Here is a 17418-nt window from a genome sequence, read left to right on the forward strand (position 1 = left end):
ACTGGAGTATGGAGCACACTGCACTTTATTGCTATGATATTTATGATTTTTTTTTCATTGCATATTATTAGTGTAAATTTACAGTATATTGCACTATATATATATATATATTTTATATGCATATGTTTACATGCACATTGGATATTAGTTATGTTTGTACAGTATAGTGCTGCACTTTTTTTTTATTATTTTGTAAAAGATTGCCCTCTCTGTTCTTCTAAAAATTGAGTCCACTACCACCAGAATCTGTCTTTCCTTTCCCTTGGCTTTACCCTGCCCTCACTGGGTGGGTTATTCCCCTGGCAGCTAGGGGCCTCACTCTGCTCCAGCAATGCTGGTTCCTGACTGGTTTCGCCAATGTTACGCAGCAGGCGTATTTATTGGAATGTTCCAGGCCAGGATCAGCCTCCCTTAATCTTTCCCCTCTACCCTTCCTGACTGTCACCCATCTACTCTGCTCTGGTGCCTGCACCTGCTGGGTACGATCCCAACTCTCCTTAAAGCGGGAGTTCACCCATTTAAAAAAAAAAAAAAAAATCTCCCCTTAGCTTCCTGCTCGTTCGGTCTAGGGGAATCGGCTATTTATATTAAAATATGAGCTGTACTTACCCGTTTTCGAGCTGCATCTTCTTCCGTCGCTTCCGGGTATGGGTCTTTGGGAGCGGGCGTTCCTTCTTGATTGACATTCTTCCGAGAGGCTTCCGACGGTCGCATCCATCGCGTCACTCGTAGCCGAAAGAAGCCGAACGTCGGTGCGGCTCTATACTGCGCCTGCGCACCGACGTTCGGCTTCTTTCGGAAAATCGTGACGCGATGGATGCGACCGTCGGAAGCCTCTCGGAAACCTGTCAATCAAGAAGGAACGCCCATTCCCGAAGCCCATACCCGGAAGCGACGGAGAGGATGCGTCTCGTAAACGGGTAAGTACTGCACATATTTTAAAATAAATAGCCGATTCCCCTAGTAATAACGAGCAGGAATCTAAGGGGGAAAAGTGCCCTCTAAGGGTGAACCCCCGCTTTAAGTATGGAGAGTTTTCTCAGTGTTGACACATACTGCCCTAGATTCAGAACCTGGGCTTCCGGGAAAAACAACGCGATTACATTTTTCACAGCAGTATTAGCCTTCGATCGGATAATCAAGGAACGCATACATGCTGCAAGATGTATACAGAGTCGCATCTCCATACCCACTGGACATCCAGGACTGGACTGGGACAAAAATGTGGCCCTGGACATTATCCAGACCGGCCCAGGGCACAGCACATCAGGGTACAGCATATCAGGGCACATCAGGGTAAAGGGCACATCAGGGCACAGCGCACATCAGGGCACAGCGCACATCAGGGCACAGCGCACATCAGTGTACATGGCACATCAGGGCACAGCACATAAGGGCACAGCGCACATCAGGGTACAGGGCACATCAGGGTACAGGGCACATCAGGGCGCAGCACACATCAGGGCACAGCGCACATCAGGGTACATGGCACATTAGAGCACAGCGCACATCAGGGTACAGGGCACATCAGGGCACAGGGCACACCAGGGTACAGGGCACAGCACATCAGGGTTCAGGGCACATCACATCTGGGCACATGACACAGTACATCAGGGTACAGAGCCCAGCACATCAGGGTACAGTGCACATCAGGGTACATGGGGCACATTAGGGTACATGGGGCACATCAAAGCACATGGGGCACATCAAAGCACTTCAGAGCACATGGGGCACATCAGGGGACATGGGGCACATCAGAGCACATGGGGCACATTCAGGGCACATCAAAGCACATGGGGCACATCAAAGCACATGAGGCATGTCAGGTACATGGGGCACATCAAAGCACATGGGGCACATCAGGGTACATGGGGCACATCAGGGCACATCAGAGCACATGGGACACATCAGGGCACATGGGACACATCAAGGTACATTCAGGGAACATTCAGGGCACATTCATGGCACATCAAAGCACATGGGGCACATCAGGCAACATGGGGCACATTCAGGGCTCATCAGGGCACATTAAGGGCACATGGGGCACATCGTTTACTTGTAATTTTCTTCAAATGCAGATTTGCAGACCCCTCCTCTCTTCTCGTCCATCCCAGATGATGTCACAAGCAATGGGGATGGACGAGAAGAGAGGAGAGGAGGGGCTGCCAGGGAGCAGCGTAACATGAGAGGGAACTTACTACAGACACTTTCTGAGCTACTCTGCATGCATCTCGATCTACCCCTCAGGCGCCAGCTGTCGACGATTGGCGGGTAAATCGCTGCGGACCTCCGGGGGAAATTCACTGCACCGCAAATGCAATAGGCGGCTGCTGAAACCGGCCACTGAGCCATCGGTAGTCCCGATGGCCAGTACATGCCTGTGGACACCGCACCCACTAATTTAATGGGGATTGGGAATTGTACTCTGTCCAAATTAACTAACAACTAGGGATGGGCGAACGGTTCAGCCCGAGCATAAGTTTGGGCCGAACTTTGGTTGTTCGGATGTTTGGGCGAACAACGAACAATATGCAGAGTTCGGGACAAATTCGAAAGCCGCGGATCCAGGTTAAAGTCTATGGGAAACTAACATGAAAAAAGTGCTAATTTTAAAGCCTATATGCAAGTTATTGCCATAAAAAGTGTTTGCAATTTTTTTTTTAAAAACTAAAGTTTTTTCAGGAGTAGTGATTTTAATAATGCTTAACGTGAATCAATAAAAATGAAATATTCCTTTAAATTTCATGCCTGGGGGGGTATTTATAGTATGCCTGTAAATTGGCACATTTTCCCTGTGTATAGAACATTACCACAGCAAAATTACATTTCTAAAGGAAAAAAAGTAATTTAAACTGATCGTGGCTGTAGTGAATTGTCCGGTCTCGGCAATATACATAAAACTCATTGAAAAAACTGCATGGGTTTCCCCCCAGTCCAAGGGTTTGGCCCAGGGTTCCCCTTAATATTCATACCAGACCTGAAGGGCATGGATTTTGGAGGGACACCCAAGCATTTTTTTTTACATTTTGGTTCAGTTGCCATTTTTTCAATGAGTTTTATTTATATTGCCGAGACACGACAATTCATTACAACCGCGATCAGTTTTAAAATTACTTTTTTCCTTTAGAAATGTAATTTTGCTGCGGGTCTGTTCTAAACACAGGAAAAACTTTTTTTGCATTGATACACGTCCCCTGGGGCAGGACCTGGGTCCCCAAACACTTAATGGCAATAACTTGCACATAAGCCTTTAAATTTAGCACTTTTGATTTTTCATGTTTGTGTCCCATAGACTTTAACGGTGTTTACGGGTTCGAACAAATTTTTTGCCTGTTCCCAAGTTCTGGTGTGAACCAAACTGTTCGGTTCATCCTTACTAACAACTAGCTTCCTGACACAAAAACCCAACAATACAAAGGTACTCAACAATACAATACACAGGTACGCCCAGCATTCGGGTACACCCAGCACACGGGCACTCACACTACACGTGCACTCAAAGCACTCGAGTACTCACAGCACACGTGCACTCACAGCACTCGGGTACTCATAGTACACGTGCATTTACAGCACTCGGGTACTCACAGCACACGTGCACTCACAGCATTCGGGTACTTACAGCACATGTGCACTCATAGCACCCAGGTACACTCCCTCACTCCCTCTCCCACCATGCTGTCCCAGCATCTGACACCTGCACTTCTGCGCCAAAATTTCTGCAACAGCACCACACTGCTCTCTGCAACAGCACCACCTAATTTGGCACTGCTTAAGCTGGCATCATTGAAAGACACTGGAAATGAATGCCTCCCCACAGTCATAACAGACCCACAGACCTGTCGAAAGAATGGGTTCCTGCTGGGAAATCAAGTGCCTTTCTGCTTCTCCTTGATCTTGTTGTGACCTCTTATATAATATTATAAGCTCCCTTTTTTGTGAAGAGGTCTGAAATAATGTGTGCATGAGGAGGGAAAGAAGCACTGCTGCATGCAGTCCTCTACAATGCCTTCAGTATTCTACAACACCTATGCAGTACAACCAAGTAACTCCACATCTCAGCCCACTATCCCAAAGCCTCTAGTGCCCTTCAGAGCTCCCAGTCTCCTGTAGTGTTTCCTATCCCCCTGCAAAGCCCTGATGCCAGGGCATTCTTTCTACCAGTGGTCACTGATGCTGGGGCACCATATCTTCCACTGACCACCAATGCTGGGAAGTTCTGCACTTCACTAAACACCAATGCTTGGTGTTCTTACCTCCTTTCATCATGGACACTGGGGTAATCTTCCTCCCACTGACAATGGAGCATTTTTACCTGCCAGTGACACAGGGGCATTATTTCTTCATACTGACCATCGATACCAGGAAATTTTTTCCTCCCACTCACCTCAAACACCTGGTAATTTTCTCTTTTCACTTACCACCAAAACTGGGAATTTTTTCCTTCCAGTGATGTTCAATCCTTTCTGTTTACTTATACTGATCTGGCTGCACTTTTTCCTCTCAGTAACTTGTAACTGGTTGAAGAATATGGTGTCAGTATATGACACTGCTTATAACATAATCTAGACAACTACACTCTGTACATTGTGCCAAGTATTTAATACTGTAGCTAGTTGCACAATGTCCGCTGTATGTTTATTTTGAGCATATGCGGCTGCACAATACCTTAAGCCCAGTAAAACAAGCCAATGTTTTGTGCAAGAGGCAAACCTAACAGCAGGATATTGCTGTCATGAATATGCAACATGTCTGCCTGCTTACCTGATCTCCATGTGTTCATTAGAGGCTGACCCTGTTCTGGTTTCCCTTTTTATCACCTACTCTTCCTGTATGGCTCCACCCTAGTCCATCCCAGGAAGCCTATATTAACCGTTGCTCTACAGGTCTGCAGCGCTGTTCAACAGTGTTCCTATGCTTAGTTCCTGTCTGCAGTGTAGTTTGCTAGTTCCTGTTTGCAGAGTGCTACGATCATCTTTCCGTGTACCGTTTTGGCTTGTCCCCGACTTCCTTGCCTGCCTGTGCCCCTGACTATTTCCATGTCCCACGGTTATCCTTGTCTACCTGTTGCCCTGACCTCGGCCTGTCCATCACCACTGTTTGTCCTGCTGGCTGCTTCCCCCTTCTCCCTGCGGACTGTGACTTAAGGAATCCCGGGAACGCGACCTGGACCCAGTTGCGGCCAAGACCATCCTTACCATCAAAGGCTCTGGTGAATACAAAACTGGGTCTTAGACTCCACGCCCTGGGTGATCTTGGGTTACGCTTCCTCCCTGCCAGCAGTAGTCGGCTATAGGGTTCACTTCCCTGTGGTGCATCCCTGACCCCTACGGGGTGCACTTGTCACCTGGCCACAGGTGACCTGACAGTTTGAACAGCCAGCGCCCTTTTACGTCTCCGCCAAGAATCCCGTTCAGTGGGACAATATTCTCTTCAGTTCCGTATCCACTCAGCTGAACTGAGCTGGAACAATGAGGCCTTAGTCGCAACCTTTTTGCATGGCCTATCTGATAGAGTGAAGGATGAACTAGCAGGAAGAACCATCCCCACTGATCTGGACGGAGTGATCTCCTTGTGTAATCAGATCGATATTCGCTTTCAGGAAAGGACCCTAGAAAAGCGACGCCAACATCCCTTGGCCCTTAGTCAGCCTGAGCTCCCCTCTCTTCGACCCGTGGAGCATCTCTTGCCAACTGAGGAACCCATGCAGCTGGGTCGGACCAGGCTATCCCCTGAGGAACGTGCCAGGCGCAGAACTCTAGGCCTGTGTCTATACTGTGGGGGCAAAAGTCATTTTCGTGACACTTGCCCTCTTCGCCCCGAGAAACGCTCGGGTTCAATACATCTGGAAGGTGGAGTATTGGATCCAGAAATATCTCCTTCACCTTCTCGTCTTTTTCTTCCTGTGTCCCTTCATTTTGGTGCTTCTTCTCATTCGGTCTCGGCATATCTGGATTCCGGAGCCGCTGGCAATTTCATAGACTGGGAAATCACATCGTCTATGAGACTTACCCTTTTGCCCCTCACCACACCATTGGTGGTCTCGGCGATTGATGGCACTGTTCTCCCGGGGGGTCCTATTCGCTTCCAGACAGTCCCTGTTAAGATGTCAGTAGGCACACTTCACCAGGAGTGGATATCCTTCCTTGTTCTACCTAAGACCTCAGCTCCTATCGTTTTGGGTCTTCCTTGGTTAAGACTCCATTCTCATCACATTGACTGGACTGCCGGACAGATCCTGGCTTGGGGTCCCTCCTGTTCCACGTCTTGCCTACCCAAGGTTGCCCCAAAAGAGAAACTTCCTGTTGCCACCATTCCAGAATCTTTTGCTCGTCCTACCACATGTAGTGGTGTCCGGAATGTGTCCTGCAATAGTCAGGCTGATGCACTTTCTAGCCAATGTAGCACTCTGGATGAGGAGCCCATCTGTGAACCTGAGCCGATCATTCACTCCAGTTTACCGTTGACTGTCCCTAAAACGCACAGCCAGGCTAACTTGTCTGCGAGTTCTGCAGTCACTACGCCTTGTGATGCGATTCGGGTAATCACTACACCTGACTATGCTATTCAATCGGCCTCTGCATCAGCTATGCCAGGTCAGCCCATGCCCAGTGAGCCTCCTACCTTTTCTTGTTTAGGCCCTCCTGCAACCTGTCTAAGGGGCTCAATCCATCCTTTGGATAGATTGCCTCATTCGGCCAAATGGGGTTTTCTACCTTGTTTTCAGGGCTCTCTGCATTCTGCTGGTTTCCCTGCTATCCAGCTTGACTCCTGTGCCCTGTCACCTTCTAACCAACCTGACTTCAGGGTTCCTCTGACCTCTGCCCAGTCTGATGGTCCTGTGCTTAATCCCCAGTTCATCTTTAAGGCCCCATACTCACGAGCAAACATGTCTGCTGAAACTGGCCCGCAGGCCAGTTTCAGCAGACATGTTTGGTCGTGTGTGGGCGCGAGCGGGCCGAATTTCAGCAAACATTTGCCCGCCGGGCCTTTTCCCAGCAGACAAATATTCCTGGACTTGTTTTAAAACAGTCCGCTGGAATTCTGCCCGCTCGGACATGTACGGTCGTCAGTACAGACCTACCGTACATGTCCAGGCGCCCGCCGTCCCTCGCATGCGTCGAATGACTTCGACGCATGCGTGGAAGCATTTTAAAGGCGGGCCGCCCACGTCGCCGCGTCATTGTCGCGGCGACACCGCGTCATCGACGCGGCGACACCGCGGACACGCCCCGCGTATTGTTTACGCGCGGACTTCTGTACGATGGTGTGTACAACCATCGTACAGAAGCCCTCTGGCAGACATGTATGGTGGAAACGGTCCGACGGACCGCTTTCACCATACATGTTTGGTCGTGAGTACCCGGCCTAAGGGTCTGCTTGATCCTCCTCGGATTCCTGTTGACCCTCTCATGCCCTTACTTATTCCTAAAAGGCCTTTGGTCCTCAATAAATCCTCTCCTCCTGTCCCTACTTCGGTTCTGGTCAATGAGGATACTCAAGTTCTGGATTCTCGTCTCTGCAGAGGCATTCTTCAGTACCTTGTGCTTTGGAGAGGATTTGGTCCTGAGGAGGCGTCTTGGATTTCTGCATCTGAGATCTTTGCGCCCCATTTGTCGAGGAGGTTTCTTCTGGGATTCCCCTTTAGCCCTGGCTCCAGGCTGGGGAGGGGGAGGGGCCTTAAGAGGGAGGGTACTGTCATGAATATGCAACATGTCTGCCTGCTTACCTGATCTCCATGTGTTCATTAGAGGCTGACCCTGTTCTGGTTTCCCTTTTTATCACTTCCTCTTCCTGTATGGCTCCACCCTAGTCCATCCCAGGAAGCCTATATTAACCGTTGCTCTACAGGTCTGCAGCGCTGTTCAACAGTGTTCCTATGCTTAGTTCCTGTCTGCAGTGTAGTTTGCTAGTTCCTGTTTGCAGAGTGCTACGATCATCTTTCCGTGTACCGTTTTGGCTTGTCCCCGACTTCCTTGTCTGCCTGTGCCCCTGACTATTTGCATGTCCCACGGTTATCCTTGTCTGCCTGTTGCCCTGACCTCGGCCTGTCCATCACCACTGTTTGTCGTGCTGGCTGCTTCCCCCTTCTCCCTGCGGAGTGTGACTTAAGGAATCCCGGGAACGCGACCTGGACCCAGTTGCGGCCAAGACCATCCTTACCATCAAAGGCTCTGGTGAATACAAAACTGGGTCTTAGACTCCGCGCCCTGGGTGATCTTGGGTTACGCTTCCTCCCTGCCAGCAGTAGTCGGCTATAGGGTTCACTTCCCTGTGGTGCATCCCTGACCCCTACGGGGTTCACTTGTCACCTGGCCACAGGTGACCTGACAATTGCTTTGACTACTGTGACAGGAAGTCAGGTAAATCTGGGGGTGTTGTCACAGACGGGAGATACATTTCTGCCTTGTTTAGAAAATTCACCAATTACTATCGGGTATCGGGTATCGGCTGTTCAAAATGAGGAAATTAACGCCTCTATAAATTGTCCAGAGGATTACTACTCAATGCTGCATCCTGAGGCTTGTTGAGTTAAGGAGAGCAGTGAGCTGAGGAAGACTTCTGAAGGTGAAGTGGTAGTTAATATCTTTGCTGTGTGATAAGAAAATCAAAAAGACTATTGTTTTCTGCTGGAAGACCAGCAGTGTCTGCGAAGCAGTAGGCTGTGCCAGACTCCATAGGTAGGTTCCTTTGTTATGAAGGTAGACGGCCCAAGTGGCCAGGGTTTATTTTATGTTTTATTTTGTTTATGCTGTTTTGATGCTTGCACTTGTTTCCAGCAATATGGAAGAATAAACCATAACCCTTGTTTTTCAACCACCCACGGCTGCCTCTCTGTATAATTGAGTGTGTAGTGAACCCACTCAGGAGGTCACACACCCCGCTACCGAGCTAACCCCTTACACTACTTACTGATATAACGGTATGTACGGTACTGAACAAGTCTTTACTGACATATTTCTTGGTTCTGTCAGTACATTATTGAGTTTTTGTGGACATGTTCAAGTTGTGTTAGTACAGTACCATTACATATAATCTATTTTTAGAGTAAATCCTCATATGCACTTTGGTATTTGGGATGTTTGGATCACTCCGCTCTATCAGAGCACGTTTGAAGCCTCTGAACTACTCTACTCCATCAGAGGCACATGCTTTTTTTGAGCATTTAAAAGCCTCCTGAAGGCTCTTTGATATTCCTTAGAGTATTGCTACCTCCTAAATGACGTGGTGGAGCTGTGATGTTTTACAGTGATCCTTGTGTGGTTTATCTATGGTGGGTGACCTGTGCTGGGTTGTCACTGACTCCCGAACCTCTGAATTTAATATTGGATGGATTATATTATATTATATTATATATTATAATTTTCACTTATCCACCCCTGTTGAAGATTACATGTTGGTACTTAGTAGTAGTATCTACGCTGATCCTCTATTGGGCATCCATCACATTCATCTCATATAACATTATGTTATTTCATCCACTGTACCTGTACTTACTTGTTGATTAGTCAGTGGATTACTGATGTTTATATAGTTTTTTCCATGTTATAGTGGTTCATTTTGATGGATGGGTGTACCCATCAATGATCTACAGGGTTACAGTATAACATTTAGTATATTCTGTTATGTATTGTGAGATCATTAATGATCCATCTTTGACCAAACACTTCATCAAAAAGTCCTCTATATTTACTCTAAAAAAAGTTTATATTATTCCTTTGGATGTGGCACACCAAGTTGAAACAGATTATGTAGTCATTCTGTTAGTACAGTACTAATTGTGTTTCTAGAAAGGTTTCTGCTTGTGTCAGTACGGCACCGACTGTGTCTCTATGGACATATTCCTGGTTATTTCAGTATGGTAATGATCACTTCTCTGCTGACATCTTTGTGCTTGTGTAATGTGTTTGTGCTTGTGTAAGCACTTGTATCTCTGCAGACATGTTTGTGTCTGTAAGGTACTTATGTTTCTGCAGATACAATACTTAGAATGCTTCCCCCATGTAATTGGTAACAGACTCATTCGCAAGTATGAATGAGGCCTTACTGGTTGTGTCCATTTAATTTTGATTAAACTTTTGCAACTATGACTTATAATCTTATCATTGTTACAATTTTGGAAGTCTTGATAAATTTGTTTTGGTGCTAAGTGTGCATGTTTGAGGAAGGGTGTAGGGAAGAGGAGGTAGCACAAAATAGCTGACCTAGTGAAGAAAAAATGATCAATTTGGCCCTGTGTGTGCTGCTGACCCATTGGTCACTCAGCTTCTAATTCAGATACCAAATGAAACCATTCCTTTCTCTGCCTGTACCACCCATACTTTGACAGCTTACCTCTCGTTATTGGTAATGTCAAGGTGTTTGTGTATTGATAACAGTGCTTGTTTAAGGAAGAATATTTTCTTCTGCTCCAGTTGCTGGCTTTGGTCAAACACAGTTTCCATCTCTTCCATATACTTAGGATTGTATTTATTGAGTTCTTGTATGGTTTTCTCATACCTCTGCTTCACCTACATCAGTTACAAAGAAGATAATAAAGTTCAATAAATGTGTATATGAAAGCTCAGCATGCATTGCAATGTGTTGCAAACCATAACTTGCCCAAAAAAAAAAAACAAAGGTGTATACAGACATAGGATATTTTCTTCAGGTCCACCTAATTTGTGTCAGCTAGGAACAACAGAAGTTCTACCCTTATCCACTTTAAAAACTGTCACATGACATTAAGAATAGGCATCAGTAATTGGCATCAGTCAGTACTTGAGAAAAAGTATTGCTACTTATACTCTTAAAAAAATGGTATTGGTGCATCCCTATTTTTAAGTGCGTGGTTTCAAGCAAAAATATAAATGAGAATACATTTTAAGGTTGATAGAAATACATTTTAACATACACTATATTACCAAAAGTATTGGGCCGCCTGCCTTTACATAGACATTGAACGGGTTCAATATTGAGTTGGCCCACCCTTTGCAGCTAGAACAGCTTCAACAATTCTGGAAAGGTTTAGGAGTGTGTTGAACCCTACAGACTAAGACTGGGATGCCATTAAAATGCATTTGGGTGTAAAGGCAGGCGTCCCAATAATTTTGATAATATGGTGTATGTCTTAATACTACACGACATTTTGTGCTCTTCCTTCCTTTGTTTTACTTGAGAAACCATTTTCCTGAAGATTCTCAATCAAAAGTGTGGGAGGGGTTATGCAAGCCCAAGGGGCTGGCCTACAATTTTATTTGCCAAGTGTCCATTACCCCTGAAGATAGCGCTATATAATCTATGGCATTATTTTGGATCCTTTGTCCCTCAATGGATTATAAAAGAAATGCGTTTTTATTGCCGTTTGTGCTAACCCCACTTTGGGGTGATAGTCCACCTTAAGGCCCCGTACACACGACCGGATCTATCCGCTGGGATTTATCCGCGGATCAGTTCCAGCGAATAGATCCGGTCATGTGTAGGCCCGAGCGGACAATTTTCGGCGGACATTTGTCCAGCCGACAGATTCCCAGCGGATAAAAATGTCTTAGTATGCTAAGAAATCTATCCGCTGGAATCCTGTCCCTCGAACTTATCCGGTCGTCTATACAGACTCACCGGATAAGTCCGTCCGATCCCCATCCCTCGCATGCGTCGGAATGATTCGACGCATGCGTGGAAGAATTTACCTTCCAGCGTCGCGCACGTCGCCGCGTCATCGTCGCGGCGACGGCGCAGACACGTCGCGACACGTGACCGCGGATGTTTTCCGCGCAGATTTTGATCTGATGATGTGTACAAGCCATCAGATCAAAATCCGGAGGAGGAATGTCCGCTGGAAACGGTCCGGCGGAAATCCTCTCGTCTGTACGAGGCCTAAAACCAAATAGATGACAATTCAGAAATCCACTTTCAGATCTTTAGTCTCCCTTAACCGACCACTTACACACTTCTTTACCTACACCTTATTCTTACCCAGGGCCGGACTGGCCTACCGGGATAACGGGACATTTCCGGTAGGCTGCCTGCCCTGGAGCCGCTTTGAGCTATGCTGTTGCTGTAGTGCTCCTTTCTCCCCCTCCTCTTGTCTACTTGTCACACAATGGGAGTCGGGAAAATGCTTTGTCACAGAGCTGAGTGTGAAATGTTCGGCCGCACTGTAACAAATGTCCCGCCCTCCTCTTAGACCAGCTCATGTGATAGACGCAGTGTTCTGTCTATCACACAAGCTGGTCCAGGAGGAGGGCGGGACTTTTGTCACAGCACGGCCGAACATTTCACCAGCTGGAGATGCCCGCTGTGCATAATCCAGGCACTGACTGGTGAGTCTTCATTGATTGGCACAGTAAGGCAGCAATGATGGGCACAGTGAGGTGGCAATGGTGGGCACGGTGAGGCAATGATAGGCACAGTAAGGCTGCAATGATGAGCATGGTAAGGCTGAAATGATAGTCACGGTAAGGCTGCAATGATGGGCACATTATGGCTGGAATAATGGGCACAGTAAGGCTGCAATGATGGGCACGGTGGGGCTGCAATGATGGGCACAGTAAGGCTGCAATGATGGGCACGCTAAGGATGCAATGATGGGCACGGTGAGGCTCCAATGATGGACACGGTGAGGCTGCAATGATTTGCACGGTAAGGAAACAAAATGATGGGCTCGATGAGGTGGCAATGATGGGCACAGTGAGGCTGCAATGATGTGCACCGATAGGCTGCAATGATGGGCAGGATAAGGGTGCAATGATGGGTATGGTAAGGCTGCAATGATGGGCGCGGTGTGGCTGCAATGATGGGCATGTGAGGCTGCATTGATGGGTACAGTGAGGCTGCATGGATGGGCACAGGAGGCTGCATGGATGGGCACAGTGAGGCTGCATGGATGGGAACAGTGAGGCTGCATGGACGGGCACAGTGAGGCTGCATTGATGGGCACAGTGAGGCTGCATTGATGGGCCCAGTGAGGCTGCATTGACAGGCACAGTGAGGCTGCATTGACAGGCACAGTGAGGCTGCATTGACGGGCACAGGGAGGCTGCATTGACGGGCACAGGGAGGCTGCATTGATGGGCACAGTGAGGCTGCATTTGATGGGCACTGGTGAAGCTGCATTGATGGGCACAGTGAGGCTGCATTGATGGGCATGGTGAGGCTGCATTTGATGGGCACTGGTGAGGCTGCATTAACCTCTTGTATTATGTCCGCAGTGTCTGACCATCTCCTGTAACATGCCTGCAGCCTCTGACATCTCCTGTACTATGCCCACAGCCTCTGACATCTCCTGTACTATGCCCACAGCCTCTGACATCTCCTGTACCATGCCCACAGCCTCTAGCCATCTCCTGTACCATGCCCACAGCCTCTGGCCATCTCCTGTACTATGCCTGCAGCTTCTAATCATCTCTTGTATTATGTCCGCAACCTCTGACCATCTCTTGTGTTATATTATGTCTGCAGTCTCTGAGGGAGTCTGGAGAGGAGTCAAGATTGGGAGTGCCGCTGGCATGGGGGTCATGGGAGAAGTCAGACATGTGTGAACTATGGCGAGGAGACTATAGGAAAACCAGATACAACAAGAAGGGGGAAGAGAGTTCTCCCAAGAGGGCCCAGCAGAGGACACTGTGATTGATTAATTGATTTATTAAATAGATAGAAACATACCACACTACAATTTAATGAAAAAAGAGACTGATTACATAGCCCACAGACAAATTTAAAAAGACAACGTCGTCATTGATTAAAATGGGGGAGTTCGCAGCTGCGCATCCATCATACATTCAATGACCACATACATGCACTCACACTGACCAATAGTTAACTATAGAAACTTGGAGATGTATCTATGCCACTATTGTATTGAGGGACTGGGTCAGTTCCTCAAACATCAGCCAACCCCCCCCCCCCCCTCTGCTTGTACTAGGTGGAATCTGTTCATACATTTCTGGGAGGGATCCATTATTTACCCGCAGTGGACTACCATCTACTACCCTATGCATGATCCCAGGACAGCTATGCACCAAGTAATTCACTCCACACCACCTACATTCAAATAAGCCATTTGACCTAATAACCTCACTAGTTACCAGAACTGTGTTTGCTACTATTCCGCTCCAACTCAGGAAGGAGTTCTATATATACCACCAAGTTTCTGTAGTTAACTATTGGTCAGTGTGAGTGCATGTATCAATGACAACGTTGTCTTTTTAAATTTGTCTGTGTGTAATCAGTCTCTTTTTTCATTAAATTGTAGTGTGGTATTTTTCTATCTATTTAATAAATCAATTAAATCAATCACAGTGTCATTTGCTTGCCCTTTTTGGGAGAACTCTCTTCCCCCCCTTTTTGTTGTATGCTATTTTTAGGTCTGCTAGGACTGCATCTTTTTGGTTATTAACCTAGATGAATGATTGATCAATTTTTGTAAATTATGGTATAATCTATTAGTAGGTAATGGTTGATCCGGGCATCTAATTATTTTTTTCATATGTTTTCTGGATCTAAGTGATCTGTTCTTATGCCTTGTGTGATCCCGCCACAACATTAAATGTGCTATTTACCTGAGAATGTGAACTGTACTCCACAGATATTTTCACTGAGTGCATAATGGCATATATGATTAATGCTGATATAGACCGTGAGATTGAAACAGCTTTTTCCAGAAATTGGAGAGAATGTGGACACTGAAAGAAAATCTCTTGAACTATTATGGAATCATAAAAAATTAACGATCAAATTCCTAAATAGGAAATGGGATATTTCATCCCTTAATTCACATTTAACCAACCAAGTCATACCGAGGTGTCTAAAGCCTCGTACACACGATCAGTCTATCCGATGAGAACGGTCTGAAGGACCGTTGTCATCGGTTAACCGATGAAGCTCACTGATGGTTCGTCGCGCCCACACGCCATTGGTTAAATAACCAATCATGTCAGAACGCGGTGACGTAAAACACACTGACGTGCTGAAAAAAACGAAGTTCAATGCTTCCAAGCATGCGTCGACTTGATTCTGAGTATGTGTGGATTTTTAACCGATGGTTGTGCCTACTAACGATCGGTTTTGACCTATCAGTTAGGAATCCATCGGTTACATTTAAAGCAAGTTGGCTTTTATTTAACCGATGGTTAAATAACCTATGGGGCCCACACACGATCGGTTTTGACCGATGAAAGCGATCCATCAGATCGTTGTCCTCTGGTTAACCTATCGTGTGTACGAGGCCTAAGAGAGCGGGTAACCCTGGCAGAGCACCTACATACACCCAGGTCTTTGGACCTATGGAAGACGGAGTGTCTAAACAGAGGTATAAATCTAATGCGACGCATTGTCGCAGAAGAAGAAATACAACTATAAGAAATTCATGAAGAGCTAGAAAATAGTGCTAAATTATTAGAACCCTACAAAGATGAACTTGAATACGAAAAAAACAATGAGTTTCTAAAGAAAGAAATTTAGAGAATACAAAAAAACATAAAATACACAAAACAAGAGAAATTTAAATTTAAGAATTTACTTGACTGGGAATGTGGTGATGTGTTTGACCCAACTAAACAAAATAGGAGTAGGAGCCAGTCAATGGTCTTTAGGTCTAGGCAACTTAACCATAAAAGCAGGACAGGCACATCCTCAGATAGCGATCGTGAGAAGGAAAATGCATGTAAATCAGTGACTTTTTAGAGGAACTAGAGGGGAAAATGCTAGCATTAGATCCCAAACATATGCTAACCAAAAGGAAGAGGAAGGAGGAAAAGGTGTCACAGAAGGAAAAGGAAAGGACCTAGAAGGCCCCGTACACACGACCGGATCGATCCGCTGGGATTGATCCGCGGATCAGTTCCAGCAGATAGATCCGGTCGTGTGTACGGCCTAGCGGACATTTTCAGGCGGATAAAAATCCAGCCGACGGATTCCCAGCAGATAAAAATTTCTTAGCATGCTAAGAAATCTATCCGCTGGAATCCAGTCCAGCGGACTGATCCGGTCGTCTGTACAGACTCATCGGATCAGTCCGTCCGCTCTCATCCCTCGCATGCGTCGTAATGATTCGACGCATGCGTGGAAGTATTTACCTTCCAGGGTCGCGCACGTCATCGTCGCGGCGACGGTGCGGCCACGTCACCGCGGATGTATTCCGCAGCGATTTCGATCTGATGGTGTGTACAGCCATCAGATCCAAATCCGCCAGACGATTTATCTGCTTGAAACGGTCCGGCGGACTGTTTCCAGCGGATATCCTCTCGTCTGTACAAGGCCTTAGACAATGAGACCTTCGATGAAATAGATGGTTTCAAAGTTGTAATTGATTGATTTCCCACTAAGTGAACACCATATTAAACTTTATAAAAAAAGGCCTATCCTTCTCCCCAACTTCCCTGATAAATGAATTTGAGGTATTTAAAGATAAGAAAATACTAATAAGAAAGGTTTTATTTAAGCTATGGCATGCAAAAAAAACTAATATTTAAGAGACCCCAGAAGAGAACCTATATAGGGAAGATAAGGAAGCCTTAGAAAACCTGCTATCCCCATCTTATGCATGTCTCCACCTGGGCCTCTGGGAGAAGGAGGTGGTGTTTAAATCCTCGAGTGGTTAAATGGTCACAGGTGCTTGAGGCCTATATATATTTCTGTAGAGCACATGTGATATTGCCAGTCTTGTTAGTTGGAGGCTAGACAGTGGGGACCTTGAGTGGAGAGTGTGAACAAGTATTTTCACTTTTGATTGCTGTGTTGCCTTTTAGGTTCTTTTTGGGTCTTTTTCCTTGCAGCTTTTTAACACCTTTTTCTGGAACGTTTTAAACAGCCTTTTTTTTCTTCAGCTTACTAATTAAGGGGAGTGGTTAATTGGTTACAGGTGCTTGAGGCCTATATAACTTTCCGTAGAACTCATTTTGAGCCTCTGAGTTTGCTGGAACTCTGTCCAAGTGGAACTGGACTAAGTGGTGAGTTAAAATCAAGAGTTGAAAACAGGAGGTTAAAACAGTGGTCATAGTCGTGTGAGTACCTGAGTGTTGTCTGAGTAGTGTGTGTGGATCATTAGTACTTGTGTATTGTGGGTGCACGCTGGTCTGCGAGTACCTGTGTATTGTCTTGTTGAGTACCTGTGTATTGTATTGTTGAGTATTAGTGTCAGGAAGCAAGTTGTTAGATAATTTGGACTGGGTATAATCTTTAACCACTTAAGGACCACCTCCTGCACATATACGTTGGCAGAATGGCACGGCTGGGCACATGTATGTACAGGTACGTCCTGTACTAGTACCCAGCTGTGGGTCACGGGTGAGCGCTCCCGCGACCCGGTCCGAAGCTCTGTGACCGGGACCCGCGGACCCGATCGCCGCTGGTGTCCCGCGATCGGTCCCCGGAGCTGAAGAACGGGGAGAGCCGTGTGTAAACACGGCTTCCCCGTTCTTCACTGTGGCGGCAGCATCGATC

At 46.5% G+C, this 17418-nt stretch overlaps 1 protein-coding gene across 2 annotated transcripts in view; it reads right to left on the reverse strand.

Moving 5' to 3' along the window:
- The window catches only part of LOC120916534 (protein kinase C and casein kinase substrate in neurons protein 1-like), a 243585-nt gene that overhangs the window by 46149 nt on the left and 180018 nt on the right, over positions 1-17418 (reverse strand). For both annotated transcript variants that reach the window (XM_040327566.1, XM_040327567.1), the window contains exon 6: positions 10333-10508. In XM_040327566.1, coding sequence (XP_040183500.1) covers positions 10333-10508 — 176 coding nt within the window. The remainder of the gene's footprint in view (positions 1-10332; positions 10509-17418) is intronic.

The sequence above is a fragment of the Rana temporaria genome, chromosome 10, assembly GCF_905171775.1.
Source record: "Rana temporaria chromosome 10, aRanTem1.1, whole genome shotgun sequence".
NCBI lineage: Eukaryota > Metazoa > Chordata > Amphibia > Anura > Ranidae > Rana > Rana temporaria.